The 20,747-nt window shown below is 48.5% G+C and overlaps 1 protein-coding gene across 1 annotated transcript in view; it reads left to right on the forward strand.

Moving 5' to 3' along the window:
• The window catches only part of BAHD1 (bromo adjacent homology domain containing 1), a 40,487-nt gene extending 21,477 nt beyond the window's left edge, over positions 1–19,010 (forward strand). The window contains exons 2-7 of the mRNA XM_040608975.1: positions 3,166–4,812; positions 8,200–8,561; positions 10,549–10,708; positions 11,761–11,837; positions 14,227–14,318; positions 15,741–19,010. Of these exons, the coding sequence (XP_040464909.1) occupies positions 3,183–4,812; positions 8,200–8,561; positions 10,549–10,708; positions 11,761–11,837; positions 14,227–14,318; positions 15,741–15,930 (2,511 nt within the window). The 5' untranslated portion in view covers positions 3,166–3,182 and the 3' untranslated portion in view covers positions 15,931–19,010. The remainder of the gene's footprint in view (positions 1–3,165; positions 4,813–8,199; positions 8,562–10,548; positions 10,709–11,760; positions 11,838–14,226; positions 14,319–15,740) is intronic.
• The last annotated feature ends 1,737 nt before the right edge of the window (positions 19,011–20,747 follow it).

Raw genomic sequence — 20,747 nt, forward strand, 5'->3', positions numbered from 1 at the left:
GTGCTGAAGAACTTTGTGTCAAAGGGCTTGTGTGACTGAGGTGTATAAAATGGATTGCATTGAATCTTGGTGCTCTTCCCACTTTAACGCTTTTCCAACTCAATACCTCGATTGTCTTTTTTACGTGTTCAACCTCAGTATTTCCCTTGATGTTCCCAGTTGCAGCCTGGCAGTGGTGAAAGCTGGGTTAGAGCATTAGCTGTGAATGCAGCATGGCAAGGTGTTGCTACCTGCTCCCCACTGGGAGATGCGTGTTGCATCAGTTCCAGGCAATGTAAGTGGAAGAAAGCGGGGAGAGGAACCCTCAGTTTTCAGTTTGGGTATTGCTACTTAAAGTGTTCTTACGCTTAGGTTCCAGAAAAGGTATTTTCTTTAAGCTGTTGTTTGTTTTGGCATTCCTTATGGGGTCAGACAGGGAAGACGGTCGCTGTGTTGTTTAATGACTCTACCTCACTGTTTGAAAAATCTCCTTCCTTCAGCCTCTACCAGACTCTAACTTTAGAGCAGATGTGGAATGAACAAAGTCATGTCTATAGTACTGAGGTTTTGGTAGAACTGGTTCAATGCCAGCAGGCTGTGAAGCCCTGGCCAGTGAAGGGTGTGTGGTGAGTGGCCAGGTCAGGCTCCTTGAGAAAGCTTGAGGAGGAGGTGGTGGCTGGTGCTGGTTCTTAAGGCAAGCCATGGTGGTTTATTTTGGGTTTTTCACCTTTCTGCAGAGCACCCCTGCCAGAAGCTCAGTCTTTCGGTAGGGACAACAGAAAGTAGGATGAGAGTTGCAAGGAAACCTCTGCTCCGTATCGCTTGGGAAAAGTTATCCTCCCCAGGGCATGATTATGTAGGATGCCTGGTCTACCACTGCCAAACCCTCCTCTGCCTGGTCTATTTTTTAAATTATAGTCCTTTTGCAAACTGTGGAGGCTGTGTGGTCAGCTTGGCCTCTTGTGCAAGAAGAATTTCAGTTTTGGAGGAAATTGTCTGCCTGACTTGATAAGCATCCTCCTGATTTCCAGAACCTGGTGGGTTTTTTTTTTAACCAGAAAAACATGGATATACATGAATATTTGCTTCCTGCAGAGCGCTTCTGTTTGGGCACTAGCTGTGGGAGATACACACAGAGTAAGGGGTCAGTTACCCCAAAACAAGTTGGGAAGAGTATGACTTCTAACAAAGCAATGTGAAAACCACAGTGGTTTCCAATTCCTGAGGTTTTTAGTTACTGCATATATAAGCAAGTCAATTAAAACACATTTGGCTTATTTCAAATAGATAATCTAATTATCAGCTTGATTAAACCATATCAAATGAACAGTTCTTGTAATTCAGTAGCTTTGTTCTAATCGCTGCAAAAGCAGTGGTAGCTTTAATTAAATGCCTCAAAAGTGGCAGGCCAGTGTCGATTGTGTCAATTGAGGGGTGTTCCAGCTAAATACCTGATTGCAGGGAAGATCAGACCACTCCTAGGTTGATGCTAATATGAAGACCAAGTCTTTGGTGCCAATAAAGGGAACCTGACTACTTTGTAAATACCATTGAGTACAAGCAGTTGTCCTTTTCTGCTGTTTACAATGCTCAGATACAGACTTAGTTAAATCTATTCCAGTATCACTCCATTAGGCTGGCTTCTTTAAAATGTTTATAGGTCAGTATCACCCACCTGTATCCTTTCTTGGCATTAGAACTGCAGCTTCTTATGTGAATGTGTGCTTCTTCAGACTGCAGAATTGCTTAACTGCTCAAATACCTGACAAAAGCCTGCTGCAGGTCGCTTGCTGAAGTTGAAATGCAAGAGTGCAAAGGCATGGTAATGCTTCTGCTGAAAATTGAACCTGATTTTTCATTTTCCTGTTCCGTTTGCTGGCTAACTTAGGAAGCCAATGCGTGGCTGAAAGGGCTCTCCAGCTGGGGCTGTTCCTCTCCTATTGCTTGTTTACTACATACTTAGAGGTCATTTATTACTAAGGTCCTGCTTGTGGTGGGGTCAGAAAGCCTGGGGTGTACTCATTGCATGACTGGTGAGCATACAACTGCTGCTGATGCTTTGGGTGAAGGCAGGCAGCAGTTGTCTCCATTCCTTCTGCCCTTGATGCTTCCTCCCCACCTTTCCAGAGAGCTCTGGTGATGTATTGCTTGGAGGGAGCCATCCTCCTCACGAGGCTGGCTTTCCTTGTGCCCCTGCAGGAAAAGTTCCCTCTTAGGGTAAATCGGAGCAGGACCACTCCTGAGATGTTCCACCTGGCTGGGAAGGTCTGAATGTGCTGAAGCTGCCTGGTCTGCCAGCGGCTTCATTAGGGCACTGGGTGTTGGTTTGCTCAGCTGTGCCTTCAGCGAGGCAGTTCCTGTTCCAGGTACAGATTCTAATCTCTTGCTTTCTGTATTTTAGTAATTTGTGTTGGTTTTGAACAGTGACTTGACATAGCATCTAGATGAAAAGTCAGGAATGACATACAGCTGAGTCATTCTTTATCCTCCCATAAATGTATTTTTAGGGCCTCTCTGGTGAGTGTGATGATTTGGTGGTTTAGTGTCCGCAGTTTTTATAAAATGCAACTGGAGGGAACGATGAGAGCAGCGGGTAGCCAGGTTCTAACCTGCACAGGGATTTGCATATATTCAATTTATTAATGTTGGCAGATCTCTGCTTAATAGACCAAGTTTACTTTTCACGTGAGTAGGTGGACTTTGTTTTTCTTCTTCTTATTGTTTCAGAAAACGACAATGAAACAGCCTGCCTGTATCAACATGCAAGCAGTCAAATACCTTTGATTTATTTCTGTTGTACGCCCTGGACCAGCATTCAGATCAGCTTTAGTAGATTTGATGAGAATTTGTAACGTGTTGGAAACATGTTCCCTGTTACACCAATGCTACTTGGACTGGGAGCTGGGTGAAACAGCTTTCTGGCTGTACCCTGGTTTTCCCAGCTGCTGTGGCATTTGCCGTCACCGCCTTACTTTTAATTACTATCGTGTTCTATGGCTTAATATTAAACCACATCTAATTGCATCCTGTCTCTTAATTGGCTTAACTGGCCATCATCCAAAAAAAGACTCTACTGTGTAGAGAAACAAGCTTCCCCAAATATTTCCCAATTGGCAGTTGGTGCTTTGTGAGGAGATGGGTCCCTCTCAGCGATATTAATAGATGTTTTCTTCTGTTCATTCTCAGGATTGGACATTGATCCTATGACGCATGCCCGGAAGAAACAACTTTTCCTTCTGAAACATCCAGCTGGTTCTGCTGGTCAAGCTTCATCACCAACAAGCAGCAGGAGGATGGACAGGACCGACACAGAGTGTGGCGAGCAGAGAGACGGAGGTGCCACCGAGGCCCCGAACTGTACAAGTGGGTTTGTGGGGACGAGCAAAAACAAGAATTTGCATGAAGTGCGAAAGACGTACCCGCTGCGGAGGCGTCTGCTTCCCTCAGTGAACAAAAAGACCTGTAAAGTGCTCCTCACCAGGCTGGAGGATGTGGCTGGATCCCTATCGAAACAGACCCAGAGCTGCAAAAAAAAGGACCTTCCCAGTTGGATGGAGGGTTTGGGACCTGCTTTGTTCTCTGAACAAGTTCAGCCTGTGGGAGCAGGGAAGAGTGATTCATCTGGGGAAAAGTGCACAATAACTTATCCAGGGACGGAGCAAGACCTTGATACGGCTCCTTCAGAGCCCAGGAAGCGCAGGCTGGCCTCGCTGAATGCAGAGGCAGTGAACAATCTGCTTTTTGAACGGGATGATGGCTTATTATCTGGCAGGCGTTTTCGGAGGGACTCTGTTAAAGCCGGTGGAGAATGTACTGTTAAGAGCTTTCATTGCAAAGCTGGTGACAACTGGCCTGCACTGGAAAAAACAGCTGTGAAAACAGGTAAAGGAAAAACCCGGCATGAGCCAAGTCAGAAATGCAATAGCTGTGACCATTCACTGGATGAGGTCTTTGATGATGGGGCAAAGAGGGAGGATGGTGCCATCTCCTATCATCCCACCCCAAAGAGACTGGCCAGCCTGAATGCCGTGGCCTTTCTGAAGCTGACCCATGAAAAAGACCAGCCCCTGAAGCAGAGGAGTAAATCGGACGGAGAGGGCAAGTCGGAGAACCACTGTTCAAAATCTACTCTCAAATGGGCCAAAGCCGGTAGGAAGAACTGCGTCAAATCCAAGAAGGAAATGGCTAGCTTAAAAATGGACGTTCAGCATGGCTGGCGAGGAGTGGGTGCTTTGGGGAAAGGAGAGCAGCGGGACTCCTCTAGGCTCTGCGGGACGACAGAACCCGCCCCTTACGAGTCGCTGTCTAGCTCTTACGCTAGCACAGAGGGTTTCTACCACAGACTGCCTTTGCTTATGGGTGGGCAAGCTTCCATGAAGCCGGAGTATGGAAGACCTGGAGAAAAATCCCCGACTCCTAAACAGGAATTTCATCAGCCTTCTTTTCCAGTGCAGCAGTTCCCTCCCTTGCCTGTGCCCGGAAATCACACGGATTGTGGATGTCTCTATGAATCCTCGGATCTGACTCCATTGAACGGGTTTTACGTTTATTATGGCCAAAGTGGATACAGTGGCTACTCTCACTGCTCCATTTACCCCAAGGACGAGCTTTCGCAATCTGCTACCTGCGAGGGGCTCTTGGTATCGCCCAGTTCTTTGCCATCAGGTGCTCATTTCCAGCCACTCCACTGGTGTAACTCTCCGTACTGTTGTGGAGAAGGAACGGCGATTAACAGTTACAGCGTCTGTGGAGTTGTGCACGTGCCAGAGGGCAGGATTAGCAGTGTGCATGCAGGACGGAACAGCTACCCCTACAAAATGCCTTTTGCAGCAGGTAAGGTGCAAAGTGCGAGCAAATCTCGTTTGGCGTTCCTAGGAGAAGAGGGCTGGTTCAGCACGGCGGCTAAGGAAGGTATCTCGTTGCCAGGAGGCAAGCTCCCTCTGCGGTGGTGCTTCTCAGCTTTGGCAGTGAAACTGCAGCTCAGAAAGAATCTGCGTTTCAGCTCCCCTTCCCCCATTTTTAGCCCTGAGGGTTTTTCCCACTGAAAGGTCTTTATTGGTGTGGAAAGCATAGAATCGGTGAAAGGATTTGGGCAGTGAGAAGGTGACTCATGACTTGTCATGCTGGAGCTAACCACTTAGCTTTGATCTGTGTAAAATGAGTGGTTTTTAGTTCCTACATGCTCTGCAAGGCTTCTCGCCATCCTGCTGTGCCATTCTGAGCGGAGGGTCTAAAGCACATCGGGCTGAGTTACTCCTCCGTTCCCAAAAGCTCGTTCTCGGGACAGAAGCATCCTTGCGGAGCAGTGTGATGAAGCAGGCATTGCCTCGGTCATTAGACTCTCCCTGGTGCAAGCTGTATGGGGGATGCAGTCTTTTAAGATTTTTATAGATTGGATCTGGCAAGGCTGTGTAGCAGTTCAGTTTGAGTCTAGTGTTTGGACAGATGCTTGAATTTCACTGCGGTGATATAAGTGCTGGGTACACTGTTAGTTTGGTGAGTAGCCATCCCATCTTGGCTCTTAAATAATGTCTGAAAATGAGGCATTGAAATGAGAACAGGTGACGACGGTGTAAGAGGCAAGGTAGTTATTTGACTGGCTGTCTTACGTCCTCTGTCTGTTTTTTCAGACTTTGTCCTCTGATGTGCTTTATCTCAGAGCTTTGCCTTTGCTATTGAAAAATATCTTTTGAAATATTTAAAACTGGATTGTTGCGTGGGGGTTATCAGACACCAGTACTCTGTATTAAAGCCATCAAGCTAGGCAGTGCTGCCGCCTGCAAACAGTCTATAAACGAGGCTGCTGCTTCAGCTGTTGGGAGTGTAAACATCAGCCTTTCAGTTAACTGTGTGTTTGAGGCAAAAGGAGGCATGACTTACCCTCTGAAAACACATTTTCAGGTAGGTGGGTGAAGTTTTGGTTCAGCGCATGTTTTGAACGAGGCTTTGTCATCTGCCGTTGTAGGAAGCTGCTGAAACTCGGGAGGTTTTGGTTGAAGAATAATTTCAGTTTTCCCTAAATATCCCCGCTGTCGTGGTGCTGCTTCTTACGGTAGCAGCCAGACAGCGTTCGCTAGTGGCTTCAGTGCTCTTTAAAGTTGGATGCTTGCAAGACAGCTAGCTCAGCGACGTGTTCTTGTCTAACAGTTTTCTGCGTAGTGCCCTGAAGTCATGTCAGTTTGCTTTGGTCCTGAAATTTTGCATGCTGGTGCCTCTGACTTCTTCGTGCAACCAGAAGGGTGCAGGCAGTACAGACAGCATTTTTCAGAGTTCAGCCCTCCCTGCGAAGCTGGTGTTCCCTCACAGTGCTGGCGGGGGCAGCAGTCGTTCCAGGGGCATGTGTTTACTCACGGTGTGTCACCCTGCTGCTGAGATCTTCCTTGGTGTGATTGCCTTCCTGGGAGCAACGTTGATTTAAAAGCCTACAACACCGGTATAATTTAGACTTTGTTTTGTGGATTGAAGTGTATGAGGCAGTCTCCTACAATATTAACAGGGACTTATGCGCAGGAGTTGATTTTTGTATCTGTGTGCGCCTCTGAAATCTCACCCTTCCCTGGAGTGGGTTATTTTAGTGAATTAAAGGAGTACTTTGGCTGCAAGCAACAGGCTCCCATCCAAGAGTACTGGTATGAGGGGATCCAGCCTGATGTGTCACATGCCTTGTGTTATATCTGTCGTATTTGGTGCATTCAGGATGTTCATATGGAAATATCGATGTCTGTTTGGTACAAATCAAGGGATCAGGCTGTTAATATTGGGTGGCTACAGTTTGCCATATGCAGGAGCAAGGCATTCCTTTCCCCATTCCACGGATGTTTTTCAGCACACAGTTTGGAAGCAGCGTGGTGGCGATGGGATGGGACAGGCTGTGAGAGATGCTTTAGCAGGGCTTGGGAGTGTCTGCAAGCAAGGAAGGAGTCCTGGGGTGCCAGCAAGGCCAGCTCTGCACTGCTTTTCCTGAAGTTCAGTAGATATTTTTGTGAAGCTTTGTCCTGCGTTTAGTTCAAGCTTGAAAACTGCGTTTGTAAGCAAAATGCTCAAGAGGTGATTCACTGCTCTGTGGGTCCCTGTGCCTGCCAAGGCCAGGCAGGATACCTGAACTCGCATCCTGGCGTCTTGGCTCGCTGAGGGAGCTGCTGCAGCATTTGCTGCTTGGGGTCAGCAAAATCTGCAACTGTCCGTGGCAGCCCTCGTGCTGGCAGCTCAGCGGCGGCTTTGCTGCAACCCTCCTAGGGAGGGTCAAGTGGGAGACAGGAGGCAATAATTTCCTGTTATTGCGAGGGGGATCTCGGCTATTACTCAGCTGAAGCTTGGTGACTCGAGATGTTTTTTCACTTGTAGACATTTTTTTAGCAGCTCTGCAGAAGTGCAGTCCCACAGATCTGCTAGGACATGCTCCAGACCAAAGGCATCTCTTGAAGCTACAATCCCAAAGCTGCCCTTTTGCTCACCCCAAAAAGCACGCTTTCAGATGAAGGAAATAGGGGTGTGTTGTATATTGGCCTGGGAGCTCCCTTCCTGCTGACAGCAGGTAATTCAGATCCGACTTGCTCTTCTGATGGACACGCTGGCCTGGGTTGAGGGCTTGTTCTGTGACTGCTAGAGCAGTGTGAGGTGTTCTGGGATGCTTTTGAGAGGCAGCGTCAGCTGGCTTACTAACCTGTTGTGGTTAATGCGTTTGCTCTAGGGACACGGTTTTGCTGAGGGCAGCAGTGTGCATCATCTCATGTAGTCTTGTTCTGTGTTGTTTCATGTTTCTGGAGTGAATTTGGAGAATCTTCTCAATTTTCCCTGATTAGTTAGAATTTGGCTTTTTGAAATAAGCTGGCGGCTTCTGCTAGTGTGGTTTAATCCTTCCCATCATTTTGATAAGCCTTTTATTTCTTTTATACATATTGACAGGCTGGAACTGCTTTGGACACTGGCCAACCTTATGTGTATTACTGGCTGGCATTACTTTGGGGGTTTTCAGGCAGGTTTGTTGTAGTGCAGTGTCATCGGCAGCAACATATTGGAGCATCACAGGCTTAGAAATATCTTTTGCTTTTAGAATCCAGTGACGGTGCAAAATGACATTACAACATGAAGAGTCTTTACCACTATAATGTGATAAAGGGAATTTCTAGGGGGAAGCGATGGTAGTTTAGGGTGGTCCTGATTGTGTGTGTATGTCTTACACTTCAAATGATACATGTCTCTCTTCTTCCCTTCTGTCAGAAGGCTGCAAGTCTCTGGACCAGCTGAACCTCACAATCCCAGTGGCAGGGCACCCTGCGTCACCTGCCCACCCGCTCTCAGGATGTCCTGTACCCAGCGTGCCACCAGCTGCAGAACCCGTTCCTCATCTGCAGACCCCCAACTCTGATCCTCAGACCATGGCCCGAGAATGTCCTCAGAGCTCAAAGCCTCCCAGCGGCTCGAAATCCGGTCTCCGAAATACTACAGGCTGCCTCCACGCCTCTGACAGCAAAGCGGTAGGAGGTCACTCCCATCCAAAGCAGCAGCGCATCAGCAGGCGCAGAGCTACCAATGGCTGGATACCCGTTGGCACCGCCTGCGAGAAGGCAGTCTACGTTGTGGTAGGTGTCTGTGGAATGCTGGGGTTTGCATGTGTACGGCTGTACCTGTTGGTGCATCTTCAGGGGACTAAGGTCCTGAAGGCCTGAGAGCGCTTTGGGTCTTGCTTCAGGCTGGAGGTGGTCACTAGATGCTGTTTGGAACCTCTTGGACAGGTTGCAGGTCAGAGCAGCGAACAGTGCCTTGTGGCTGGGCTTGGAGGCCAGGCTGCTGTTGTCTTTGTTTTCCTTGTGCGCCCTGGTATTACCTAGCACGGCACGAAGGGTGGTTTGGAAAGGAAGGAAAACCAGCTATTCCGGTGCTAGCATCAGTGGAAACACCATGCTGATGAATACTTCTGGCTTCGGCGTTTGCAAGGGTGGCACCTGTTGCACGTGTGAGTCTGTCCTACAGAGAGCTTGGCCTCCAGCTTCTTCCTCCTGGGTTAGGGCAAACCTGCCTGAGAAAATAAGGGATATTTCAGCCTCGTTATAAGGAGCGGTTGTCTAAAGGTAGCTGCTCTCACTGATGGTGCCTGTAGCCTAGCAGGGATCTCGGAGCACAGGGGGCTGGGCAGTATGTGGGCTCTCAGATGGAATTTTTCTAGCATCCAATAGCCCCCTTTTTGTAGCTTATATGGTGGCGTGGCCGGTTGCTCCTTCAAGGATTTTTTTTTTGTCTGTATTTTCCCATTTGTTGTGTTCAAGGGCAGAGACTGGCTTCTGCAAGATGGGAAGTTCCTGCCAGAAAACTTAATTAACTACAGTAAAGTTCATTTCATTTGAGGAAGAAGGCAATATCTTTTGTGTTACTAAAACATAAGAGCTGTGGACTTGAAATCTGGACCCACATGCTGTCTGGGAAAGTGAGACAAAGCATGGAACTGCATGCGGTAAATGTCAGCAGCAAGGGGAACTGTGGTCCAGGCAGACCTGTGCAGTGGCATAGCCTGAAGCTGCTGAGAGCATCACCCAGGACAGGTTTTGTAGCTTCAACTCTTCAGGCTGCGTACAGGTACCGAGGGCTGTGCAGGGGTGAAGCCCGTGAAAGCCAGGGACAGGCCTCTTGCACCCATCACTCAAACTCTGACACCTTGAAAGGAGCAGTGCACCATTAATCTCCTTAAGGCCTGGCACATAATGCTTCTGGCTTTGCCTGGGTGGTCTGGCAGGAGGTTAAACCCATCCTGCTCAGGCATTCTGAAATGAGTTTTCAGAGCAGAAATAAAATAACCCCCTCAGTTTGCAGTCCAAAAAGTGACAGTTTTGTAGGTTAGAGGGTACGAAGGAAGTGTTAGCAATCTCGTGAAGGAGTGCTTTATGCCACGGCCTCCCTGCCACTTGCTGCCCTGTTCATGTGAAATATTTCGTGTTTTATTGGTTTTCCTGCAATGTCTGTATCAGAGAAATGTGTAGCATTCAAAATAGGCCTGGTTTTCCGTGCCTTTGGATAGGAAGAAAATGTACACTGACAGGTAGGCAGGTGAAATGGTGAGTTTTCTGAAGGTTGTTTTTTGCATGTAGAATTGCAGGAGCAACTGTGTTTTAATTTGAAATAAGGGTATTAATTTCAGAGATATGTGCCTCTGTGTGACTTTCTCTCCCGCTGGTGAGCTGCTCCTTACTTGCCAGCATTATGTAGGAGAAATAGTTGGTTTGCTGTATTGAGAACCATGGCTGTGTGACCTGTGAGCACTTGGATGCTATTCCTTGGTGAACTTTCTTTACCTATGAGTGCCCTACCCGTAGAACAAGTAATTTGTTTGACCTGATCTTTGTTGTGGTAACACAGTCTGGTGAGAATAGAGATGCCATGAGGGGTCTTAACACTGTGTGACTTCTCTCTGAGATCTGCTGGAGTGGAAGCACTTAGCTCTGAGTAGGCTTAGGCAAGTTTTTAGTTAAGTTTTAGCAGGACCAAAGCAGTCTTGGATTGGGGTAGCAAACAGTAAACTAACTCTTTGCATGTACGCTGAGGTTGCTTTATTTTTTGTGTGTTTCAATGGTATAGAATGAGCCAGAGCCGGCTGTTCGCAAGAGCTATCAGGCTGTGGAGAGAGATGGGGAGATTATCCGGGTGCGAGATACCGTCCTCTTGAAATCAGGACCCCGGAAGAAATCTATGCCATATGTCGCGAAGATATCGGCACTGTGGGAAGACCCCAAAACAGGTACTGTGCTAGAAGTGTATTGCCTCTGCACTTGACAGATGAGGGTGAGCTGGAACCGGGGAAGTGATGGATCTCGGGAGAGCTGCAGGCTTGTTAGGGTACTCCACTGCTGCCAGACCGGGTGATGAAGAGGAAGAGATTAGCTCCATGGCTTCCGTTCAGATTGTTCCAGGAACCAAAATGCTCTTTAATCACTAGCCTGGGACTGGTAATCAAAATCTTCCTGGTCGTGAAAGCACATAATGTCTGCCAAGTGCCCATCTTAGCAACGATCTCCTTTATTATTTCATTGCAACAGACATCTCAGGAGCTGCTGTTTACTCAGATGCTCTATCCAGCATCTGGGCTGGGAGTTGGGATGTGGAGCATGGCTTATCTGCAGAAGCTCTTGATGGGACCTGAGTAGGGGTGGTGATTGGAGTAGTGTGGTTTTGATGTTAAGTCCTGTCTCTGAGCAGCGATCCCTGAGCCAAGGAAGCTGTGCCAAATGTTGTGAGCTACAGGTATTGCTTCAGTTAAAAAAAAAAACCACAATCAAAAAAAACCCCCAAACAACAACAAAAAAGAAAAAACAGAAGAACCCCCCCCAAATGAAAAAATTGTAAAAAAAGTGATCACTGTGTGGTAAGGCCCATCTTGGTCATGTCATCCTGTGTCAGCAATACTGGCAGGAACCTGGGAGTTAATGCAGTGAGTGTGGAGCTTTGGATGAGCATCTTCCTCAGCTTGGGGTCTGAATGGATACTTTTTTTCAGATGGAAACATTTGATTTTTGTATCTTTTTTTGTGTGTGTGCCTGACCTCTTTGTGACAGTGTAACACAAGTAGGAGGGGGTGAAGGTGTAATGGAATCGCAACGTGACTGACTTCATACGGTTCCTTGCTGTAACAAAAGGACACCTAGTTCAGCATGAAGTATTTATCACAGCACAGCTGCCTCTACGTGAGTGCTGTGGGAATGAAAGGGATGAAGCAGGAGGAAGCTGGCGATGAGTGGGGAGAACACTATGGGAAAACTGAGGCTTGACATATTTTAATACATTTTCTTGCAGGGGAGCTGATGATGAGCCTCCTGTGGTATTACAGACCAGAGCACACTCAGGGAGGCCGCAATCCCAGTATGCACCAGGTGAGCCAGCCGGATGGGAATGGTGTGGGGCCAGGCAGCCCCGGCTGTGCCTGTACGGCCACAGGAGGAGGGGATCAGCCGAGGTATCTCCCTGCCTTCCTGGGTGGCCTCAAACTGAAGGAGCTGAGCTTCTGTTTTGGGTACAATGGGGCTGTCTCGTGGGGTGTGATGCAGCTGTTGCTAGATGTTTTGAGTGGTGGTGTCCTATAGGTGGGCTTTTTTTGTAGTTTATTGGCACACGTAGAAACTGGGCTGTCACAGAAGCTGCTGCATTCTTTACATGGCCACCTCTGTCACGTTTTCTTGTTTCTCCCTTTAATCTGAGAAAATCCTGTGCATTAAGTGAGAAGTTGTGACTGCTGCCTTAGGAGTAAGGAGGAGTGAGTTTATACTGAATCAAGCTGCCTTTCCATCACCAAGGAGTGCAGAGCTCCATGTAAAAGCTGCTGCTGCTGCAGTTCTGCAGGATGTTGGAGAACCTATATTATGTGCTACTTTTTTATCGTAAATCCCTTAATCTGCTGCTTAAACTCCAGAAACTTGCTTGTTTTGTGCAGAAACACGGATGCATTATCCTTCCCCTGTGTAGATTTAGGATGAGAATTAAAGACTGACTGGAGGATGTTGTGCCAGTATAATAGAGTCTGCCTTTTAAAAGGAAAAACGTGTGAATCATTATGACTTCACGCCTTCCACTGCTTTGCATGGGCTTGTGTTGAGTGACAGAACAAGCTGTTTTTCAACTGGGAATGGAGAATTTACTGCTGTTTTCAACCCAAAATACTTGATGCCTTTTCCCTTTCTTTACTTTTGTTTTAAATAAAAGGGGAGGGAGAGGGTGAAAGCAGGTCTGGGGAGCAGCTGGGGAATTGTATCTGCCTGACTTGCAGGACGCGGGTGAATTTCTAAACCAATATGTGGTACCTTATAGTTTTCTGTCCCATAAATGAAGTATGACTGTATCCAGTTGTGTTTTAGGGTAGAGTGAGTGCCAGGAGTCTGGCCAGGAGGAATTAAGCCAGTTTTTTGCACACCTGCTTAATTACACAAGACTTCAAATGAGAGTGTGATTTGGGCTGAGTAGCTGGGATGGGCTTGCCAAAGATGACTCAGTTTTGATTTAACAAGTACACCAAAACCCCAACCTGCAGAAGCAAGGTGTGGCATTTTCAGTTTCTCTGTTTAAGCGTGTCCCCAAACAGGGATCCTTTCGTGAGTCTTTCCTTCCAGTCTCCTTCCTCGGGGCTGTGAGCAGAAACAAAGCCTGCAGGTAATGCTTCCAGACTTGTGTAGAGCATCCTTATTCCCAGAGATCATCTTTGCTGATCTAACCACACCTGAAATTCTTTCAAATGGCTCTGACTGGGTTGCCCCATATCTAACCAATCCTGCCTGCTGCAGAGCCAAGTTTCCTAAATTACCCTGGGAAAAAAGGCTATTGCTACTTCCCTCACTAAACCAGCATTTTTAATTGAATTGGGATGAGGAAAGGGTTGGAGAAGAAGGAATTCCCTTAGCTTTGATAGAGAGAGGGGCTAAGAAGACTGGTTATATGTCAAAGGGTAGTAGTAAAGACAGCAAAGTGCTCTTCAGCCTCAGTTTTGATTCTTAGCTGAACAAATGAATTGGAAGGATTTCCAGCACAGAAAGGGAAAAGGAATGTAGAACGTCCCTAGGAGCTCAGAGGAATGTGTGGGTGGGGAGTGCTCCCACCTCCTGCCCGCAGGAGCATTGCTCATTGGGTTTTCTGCATGTGGTCTGTAGGGTCTTCCCACGTGGAGCCTGCGCACAAAATCAGATTTTTGGATAAGCTGGAGCAAAGGCATCTCTTGTAGGGCTTTTACTCTTGCTGAGCTTCTGCAGGACCTCCCCGATGGACTCTGCCTTCCTCCCTCTTACCTGTCTCATTGTCATTCCCAGGCATCACAATAGCACCTTCAAAATACTGCTTTTTTTTTTCTAATGCAGCATTGCAAAAGCTCATCTCCTGGGACACTTTGCAGCAGCGGCCACGAGCTGTCTGTCCTGCCCAGGAGGAAAGGAGGCTGGGTGGGTGTAGCTGGTGGCAGCCTTGCTGCTGAAGTGCTTTTGTCATACTGGGCAGTGCGTGTGGGATTTGGACACTTGGCCTCACGGAGTGTGCTGGGCAGTGTTAAATGATGGGGGAACTAATGCTTTGCTCACGTGCTGCCGGATAACATGGTACACATTCTAAACAGGTCCCAAAACACCTGGAAGGTGTCTGGGTTATGGGAAATAGTGACTCTAAACAGTACCTGCTGTGAGCATGCTTTGATAGACTCCCCTTTAAGGTGAGGGTGTGGAGCCGGCCGCACCTCCCTGGGGCTCCTGGCCAGCTGGGTGACCTCCTTCTTCCTTCCTTTTGTAGAATGAGATCTTTGCATCCCGGCATCAGGATGAAAACAGCGTTGCCTGCATAGAGGAGAAATGCTACGTGCTGACCTTTGCAGAGTACTGCAGGTAGGTGGTGCTCTTAACCTGCCGCTGTTCCTGAGACCTTCCCCTGTCTCCAGCTCTTGTCACCCTTTACACCTCCAGCCATCACGCAGTAGAACTGTCCCAGCCCTACAGACTTTGGTCTAGCTGGATGGAGCTGGGTGAATTACACTCGCTCTACGTACAAGTCACTCTCGGCGCTCCAGCCTGTGAGTGCTGCTTCCACTCTAGATTCATTACGTGTTTATGTGTAATGTGTGTGTATGCCTTAAGGGGCTCACAGGTGTTGGTACTTGTATGACCTTGGTACCGCAGTGTGTGGACATCAGTGGAGCACAGTGCAGGAATACTTGTAACTTGGAGCTAAAAAGTAAGCAAGGCAGGAAATAATCCTATATATCCATCCCCTGTGGTACACAGGTGCCATAGCTAGCCAGAAAGCCTGCTGATGCACTTTTGCCAGAGTTGCTGCTAGACACTAGTGTCCGTGCTCGCGGATCCAGGGTGTTCTGGCAGCGGTGTCAGTCGAAGTCGTGACTAAGGCTTTTAGTGTTAAGCTCTTGCTCATGGAATTGAAGCTTTGTCAGTGAGAGCTTCCAAGCATCCGTGTTCAAGGCTGCCATCCTTTGGATGGATGCACAGGGCGGAATGAAAACGGGGCTTAAATGGACACACAAATCCATAATGCAAAATAGTGCTCTAAAACTCTTCAGTTTTGCTGGGTGCATCTTGTTGACTGTGCGGTCTTACCACAGAGAGGATGTTTAAGCCCTAATGCACTCTTCTTAGTCCTCCTGCTCCTAGCCTAGGGCTCTGCTGTTTGAATTTCTAGAAATGAACTGTTTTACAAACTTTCGAAGCTGAAATTTGCTTTTTCTTTTGAAAACTCTAAAAATAAAATCCAAACAAATGGGGGAAAAAAACCCACCCAAAACAAACCTGAAAAACAACCAATGAAAACCAACCAAACTGAAGCTTTGGATCAAAACAGCTTATTTCCTTCCTAACAGCCCAGTCCTCTGGAATAGCTGTGGGCAGGAATTTTTTTGTGCTGTTGTGGGCAAGGACACCTTTGAGAGATGCTTCCTGAAGGCATCCCAAATTCTTCGTTTGCCTAAACAGCCCGATGCATTAGCCTTTTCTGGGGATAATAAACAAAACCGAGGCTAAAATAGTAAAAGCAAGGTGGTTTAACTGCAGTCATCTCCTCTTGTACTGTACGGTGTCCACCAGTACAGAAATAGAAACTGTTGTGCCATTTCTGGGACCGAAAGAGACAGCTACTTTGTGTCCTCTTGAGCAAAGCTTAATTCCCCTCCACACTCCCCTTCCCCTCCGCCCGTGTCCTTGGGCAGCTGTGTTGTGGCTCCTGGCGAGGCGGGCTGACGCAAACGGCAGGCGCTGAAACCGCTTTGTGCTAACTCTTCTGATGTAATTGCGTTGCAGATTTTGTGCCTTGGCAAAGCGTCGAGTTGAAGGGATCCCAGGCAGGAAAACCATTATGGTTCCTCCCTCAGAAGAGTACTCCACACCTCTGCACCGCAAGGTGCCTGAGGACACTGACCCTGAGCTGGTTTTCCTCTGTCGTCATGTCTACGACTTCAGACACGGGCGCATCTTGAAAAACCCGCAGTAGCACCGTTCTTGAGTCGGACCGCGGTGAGGATGAGCGGCACCGGAGAGCCGACGGCAGGCCGGCAGTCTGGGACATCTGTGCACTCCTGACGACTTACCTTGTGCTGCCTGCAGACCAGAGCGCCCAGCGCTCTTCCCTCGGACTGAAAAGTGTGTGCAGGAGCAGATCCCTGTGGAGGAAGGCAGCAGTTGAAAGCACAGCACTTCATTAAAAGCATAAATGAAAATATATACTTATAAAATAAATATATGTATATAGATATAGGTACTTGCATATGTAAATCTATATCTATATATGTATCTAGAGATGCATATATTGGGAGGGGTTTGCAGGGGATAAAAGCCAGTAAACTGAATCCAGAGCCATCGCTGGTGGGAATGGTGGAAAGGTGCAGGAGGGATGCTTTGGTGCGTTATATGAGTCAAGCTGTGACAGTTCTGTGGTTTTCGTGCCCTGATGTGAAGTGTGAGGTCTGAGACAGTTCCTTGGCAGAGCACAGGAGAGTCTCTTGTCCCTCAGGACAGACTGTGAGGATTCCCTGTGGGTGACAGCTTCTTCAGAATGCAGCCATTGCTTTGGAAGCTGCCTGGATGCAGAGTGGCCTTGTGTTGTGCTTGAATAGGTTTTGCTCTGTCAGGGGAAGAGGTCACCCCTATTTTCTCTCATTTTCCTCTTCCCCTCACCTCGCTGTTCTGTGATTCACTGCCTGGACTGGGGCTTGGCAGCCAGGCTTGGAAATCTGCTCCCTTGCAGAGCGGAGGGAGCCAGCAGGATCATAGGCTTTGCGTCCCAGTGCGGTGTCCCGGAGAGCTGTGCCTCTGCCGCAGATGCCCTGACCTTGCCCCGAAGGATCTCGTGCCCCGTGAAGCACAGCACCAGCAGGCCTGTGTTGCTCTCGAGCTTGGAGCACACAAAGTGGGCTCCGCTGGCGAGCACTGCATTTTCTCTTCTGAGTATTGCTCTTCCTCTCATGGCTTAGAGACCGTAGTGACAGAAGTGGGTTTACTCTTTCTTCCCAGTTTGTTTTCCGGTAATGTTGTTTACGGTCCTTGTTTAACTGCATCAGTCTTCAGCGTGAAAAAGCTAGAGGGTGAAACAGCAAACCCTTTTCTTGAGTGTTTTTAGGCTTTTTTTTTTTTAATTTTACCCCTGCTCCCCTTTACATGACTGTCCTCCCCTGGATGTGCTGTTGAAGCCATCAGCAGTGCTGTCTCAGTGCTGCCTTGCAGCCTCCCCCCCTCCAAACTCCTCCTGGCATCTGAGCAAGCTCACCAAAGTGGCTTTCTGGCTCCTGAAAGGAACTGAGCAGCGGTAAAGGTTTGCATTGACAAATGCAACCCGAGCCCCACAGATATTGCCTCTTGCCTTACATGTATAGGTCCTAGATAGACATTAGTTTATCTTAACGCAAACTGTTCAAGTTAATTCTAAAGCAAACCAAAGGACAGCATAACAGTCCGTTGAGTCACTCACACCAAGCTGGGAGTCCGCTTCTAGATTGCACTAACGTAAAGAAGGAGAATCGACACCATCTCAGCCCATGTTCCTGCTGGCTGGAGTTGCTCATTGAAACTAGGGATCTGCATTTTTCTGGTCTTTTGGGGCTTCTGAACTCTTGTTAAATGGTGGAAGTGTTCATACTGCTTTAATATTGTCCTATAGTGGAAGTAGCACTACCTGTACTCCCCGTGGACGCTGGCATGGTGGGGACAGAGGGCTCATTGGCTCGCTGTGACGGCGGCATGTCTGCCTGGCCTGGAGAGGAAACCCGACAGCATCAGATCTGTTACGTGGAAAGTTTGTTAATGCAGGAGTTCTCCAGAGATTCGCTTTACATACCAAAGAGGGGAACATGTCTAGAAGACGACGACTTGAGAGGAGATGAGAAGATCTGGCACCTGCCACAGTGGGCGAGCGGGGCACGTGTCTCCCTGCTGTCAGTGGATGATGCCTGCTCAGTGTTGCAGAGGATGCTGGAAAAACCCTGTTCTTGCCTGCATAGCCTGGGGGAAAACACCCAGCTCCAGGAGCTTTGATCCTAGGTGTGCAAGCAAGCATTTGCAGGTGAAGCATCTTATCTCACTTGTACCTCAAGATACTGTTAGTGTCAAAGTAATTGCTCAGATTTCTCCTTAACAATTAACTTGGGCACTGGTGGTCTCGTGTAACAACATGGTTGAGCTGCCGAGCTGGTGGTGCTGCATCAGGATGGGAGTCAGGGGCGCTTTCCGGGCTCCTGGATGAAAGTGCCACAGGGGTGCAAGGGGGTTTGGAGGATGCAGTCTCTGATGCTGCTGGGAGGGGATGTTCAGTGGCCCCCCTTCTCAGCAAGCAGGAGGGTGCTGGAGGAGCAGAGCAGCAGCCCCTGGGGCCATGGCGTGGAAGGCGAGGGGAACCCCTGAATGCAGAGCGTGGCTGGTAGGGACTGTGCCGGCTGAGGCAGGCATGCCAGGCAGCGCTGTCAGGCGCAATGTGCTCAGGACCCACCTGCCAGGCAAACCTGAGCGTTGCTGCACAGTCAGGGAAGGGTTTGAAACCCAGCCTTGGAAACCACAGTAACTCACTGAAACTTCTTCTGACCCCCTCCCCACCCCTGCTCCCACCTTTGTCCTGGCTCCTCTCCAGGCAGAAGAGAAATTGTGCTCATCCTGGGTCTGGAACGGGCTTTGGCCCGTGTCTGGAGAGGACAAATCCTGACTCTTCTCATGTTAGAATCTGCTTCAGGCCAAGAACATTGTTCGAGATTCACGTGGTTGCTTATGCTGTTGTGCAGACAGCATGTAAATGAATTGAAATGTCTTATCCATAATGAAAATATTTCATGCTTTTTTAATCTATTAGATATGGAAATATTTTTTGAAACTGAAAATGCAGTCGGTAGAATTTAAATTGAAACGTAATACATGTAAAATATATTTTAGTTGATAATTTTGTAAAATGCACTTTTTTGTGTCTCTTCCCTGGTTTCCCAGATCTGTATTTCAGTGTTTACAGATGGAATGAGAACATTCCCTATACCCTCCTTCTGTGAGAAAGATATATTAGAAGTAATTCTTAAAAAATAAATTTGAAAAATCGTATTGATTTAGAAAACCAGTGCTGTGCTGTTCTTTTTCACGCTGGAACTTCCCACTCGGACCCATTGGAGTGCAGGAGTTGGGAGAGCTTGGAAGGTGGCAATGTGGGAGCAGACTTGGGTGCTGGCAGTCAGGGGGTGAGAGGTGTGGATGCAGCCCAGAGATGAGCTCCTGTTGGGTTTTCCAGTGAAAATGAAGCAAGTGGAAGGAGGATTGGCAGGGGGCTTGACTGATTGATTGATTCCAATCTGCTCTTGCCTGCTGCTGTCAATGGAGTAGTAAAGTCTCTGCCTTCAACTGGGGAAGGTGTTGGTGGCAAAGCTTGTCTCTGCAAGGCTTGGTGTATCAGCCCATGCTTTGGGAACCCGGGGAGTAAGCATTTTGAAATGTTGTTTTTGGAAAAGCTGCTTGCTTGGAGTCTCTGGAAGGCAGCTGGCAGGTCGCTTGGTGGTATTGCCATCAGCTTCTGCTGTCAGAGCCTCCTTGCCCCGCAGCACCAAGCACTGCACACACACAGAGGGTGGCTCCGACAGCCATGCAGCCTGCATGGACATCCCAAAAACGCGTAGGAGGAGCCCAGGTGGGAGCAGGAGGAATAAAATAACCTGCTTGAAATTGTGCAGTGGAGTCAGCACCTCTGTGAGGAATGGGATCTGGATGGCCTGATGGAAATACCTGTTTTCAAACACAGGTGAGAGCTGTCAGCTGGTGCCGAGCTCAGGGTGCTTACAGTGAGCAGCAGGTTTTGGGGTGCAAGACCAAAGCTGCTGGCACGTGCAAGAGGACTCATAATCCTTTTGCACACGCTCATCCTCGGTGAGAACAGCTTCCGTGGTCTCCAGATGGTGACACAGCAGTTTCCCACGCGGTCCCCGGTAGTTGCTCCCCTGGAGCTGTCTCACAAGCTCTGCGCTGCTGCTCAGTGAGCAAAAAGGCTTTTTCAAGGTTTCCCTGCTGGGTAAACATTGGGGGGGCTCAGCACCTGCAAGGGCATCTCTCCTCTTCGTGATAAAACAACTTCTGTAAAGCTCCCCGCATATCTGGGTACAGCCTGGTCCAGCCTTGCTCCCTTGGCTGTAGTTAACTTTGTGTTCTGACCGCCTTATCTGTTTTCTGCAGCACTAACCGATGCCTTGCTGCCTCCTGCCTTCTAGGAAAGGCTCCTCTTTCGACTTCCATGATTATTTTTTTCACTCCCTGTTGAGATGGTGTTTGCTGCTTCCTGGGGCTGTGGCGGCTCTGCTGGGGATGCTCGGCATGGGCAGGGAAGGGGCCTGTTGCAGGCTGCTCTGTGGGGGCATCAGGGAATTCACCCTGAAACTGTAGTGGCGTTGGTAAGGGCTCGGTGCCCTTCGCGTAACCGGGCTGGCACGTGGGTGGGTGCCGAGGTGGCGGGAGGTGACATGGTTTAGTTCTTGGCTGGGTGGCTGACCCTTGGAATTGGCTATTTCTATAAAAAATGCTGTGTATTAATTGGAACTGGACCCTTGCAGGCCTGGGGAGGGAGGGAATGAGTTTGGAAAAAAAACAAGCAGGAAGAAAAAGTAATGTCTATTACTGCTGCTGAATTAGCTGCTAATTATAGAGGAGGGAGCGAGTGGCAAGCGTAGTTTGTGGGACGGATGCAGTCCTAGCCCACCTGGGACCCCGGGCTGCTGGCACTGCCCATGGCATGGGGCAGTTGCAGAACTGGGTTTCGCAGCATCCTTTGCTCCCGGGTCACCTTGAGCCGGAGACTTG

Source organism: Falco naumanni, chromosome 10 (assembly GCF_017639655.2).
Source record: "Falco naumanni isolate bFalNau1 chromosome 10, bFalNau1.pat, whole genome shotgun sequence".
Lineage (NCBI taxonomy): Eukaryota > Metazoa > Chordata > Aves > Falconiformes > Falconidae > Falco > Falco naumanni.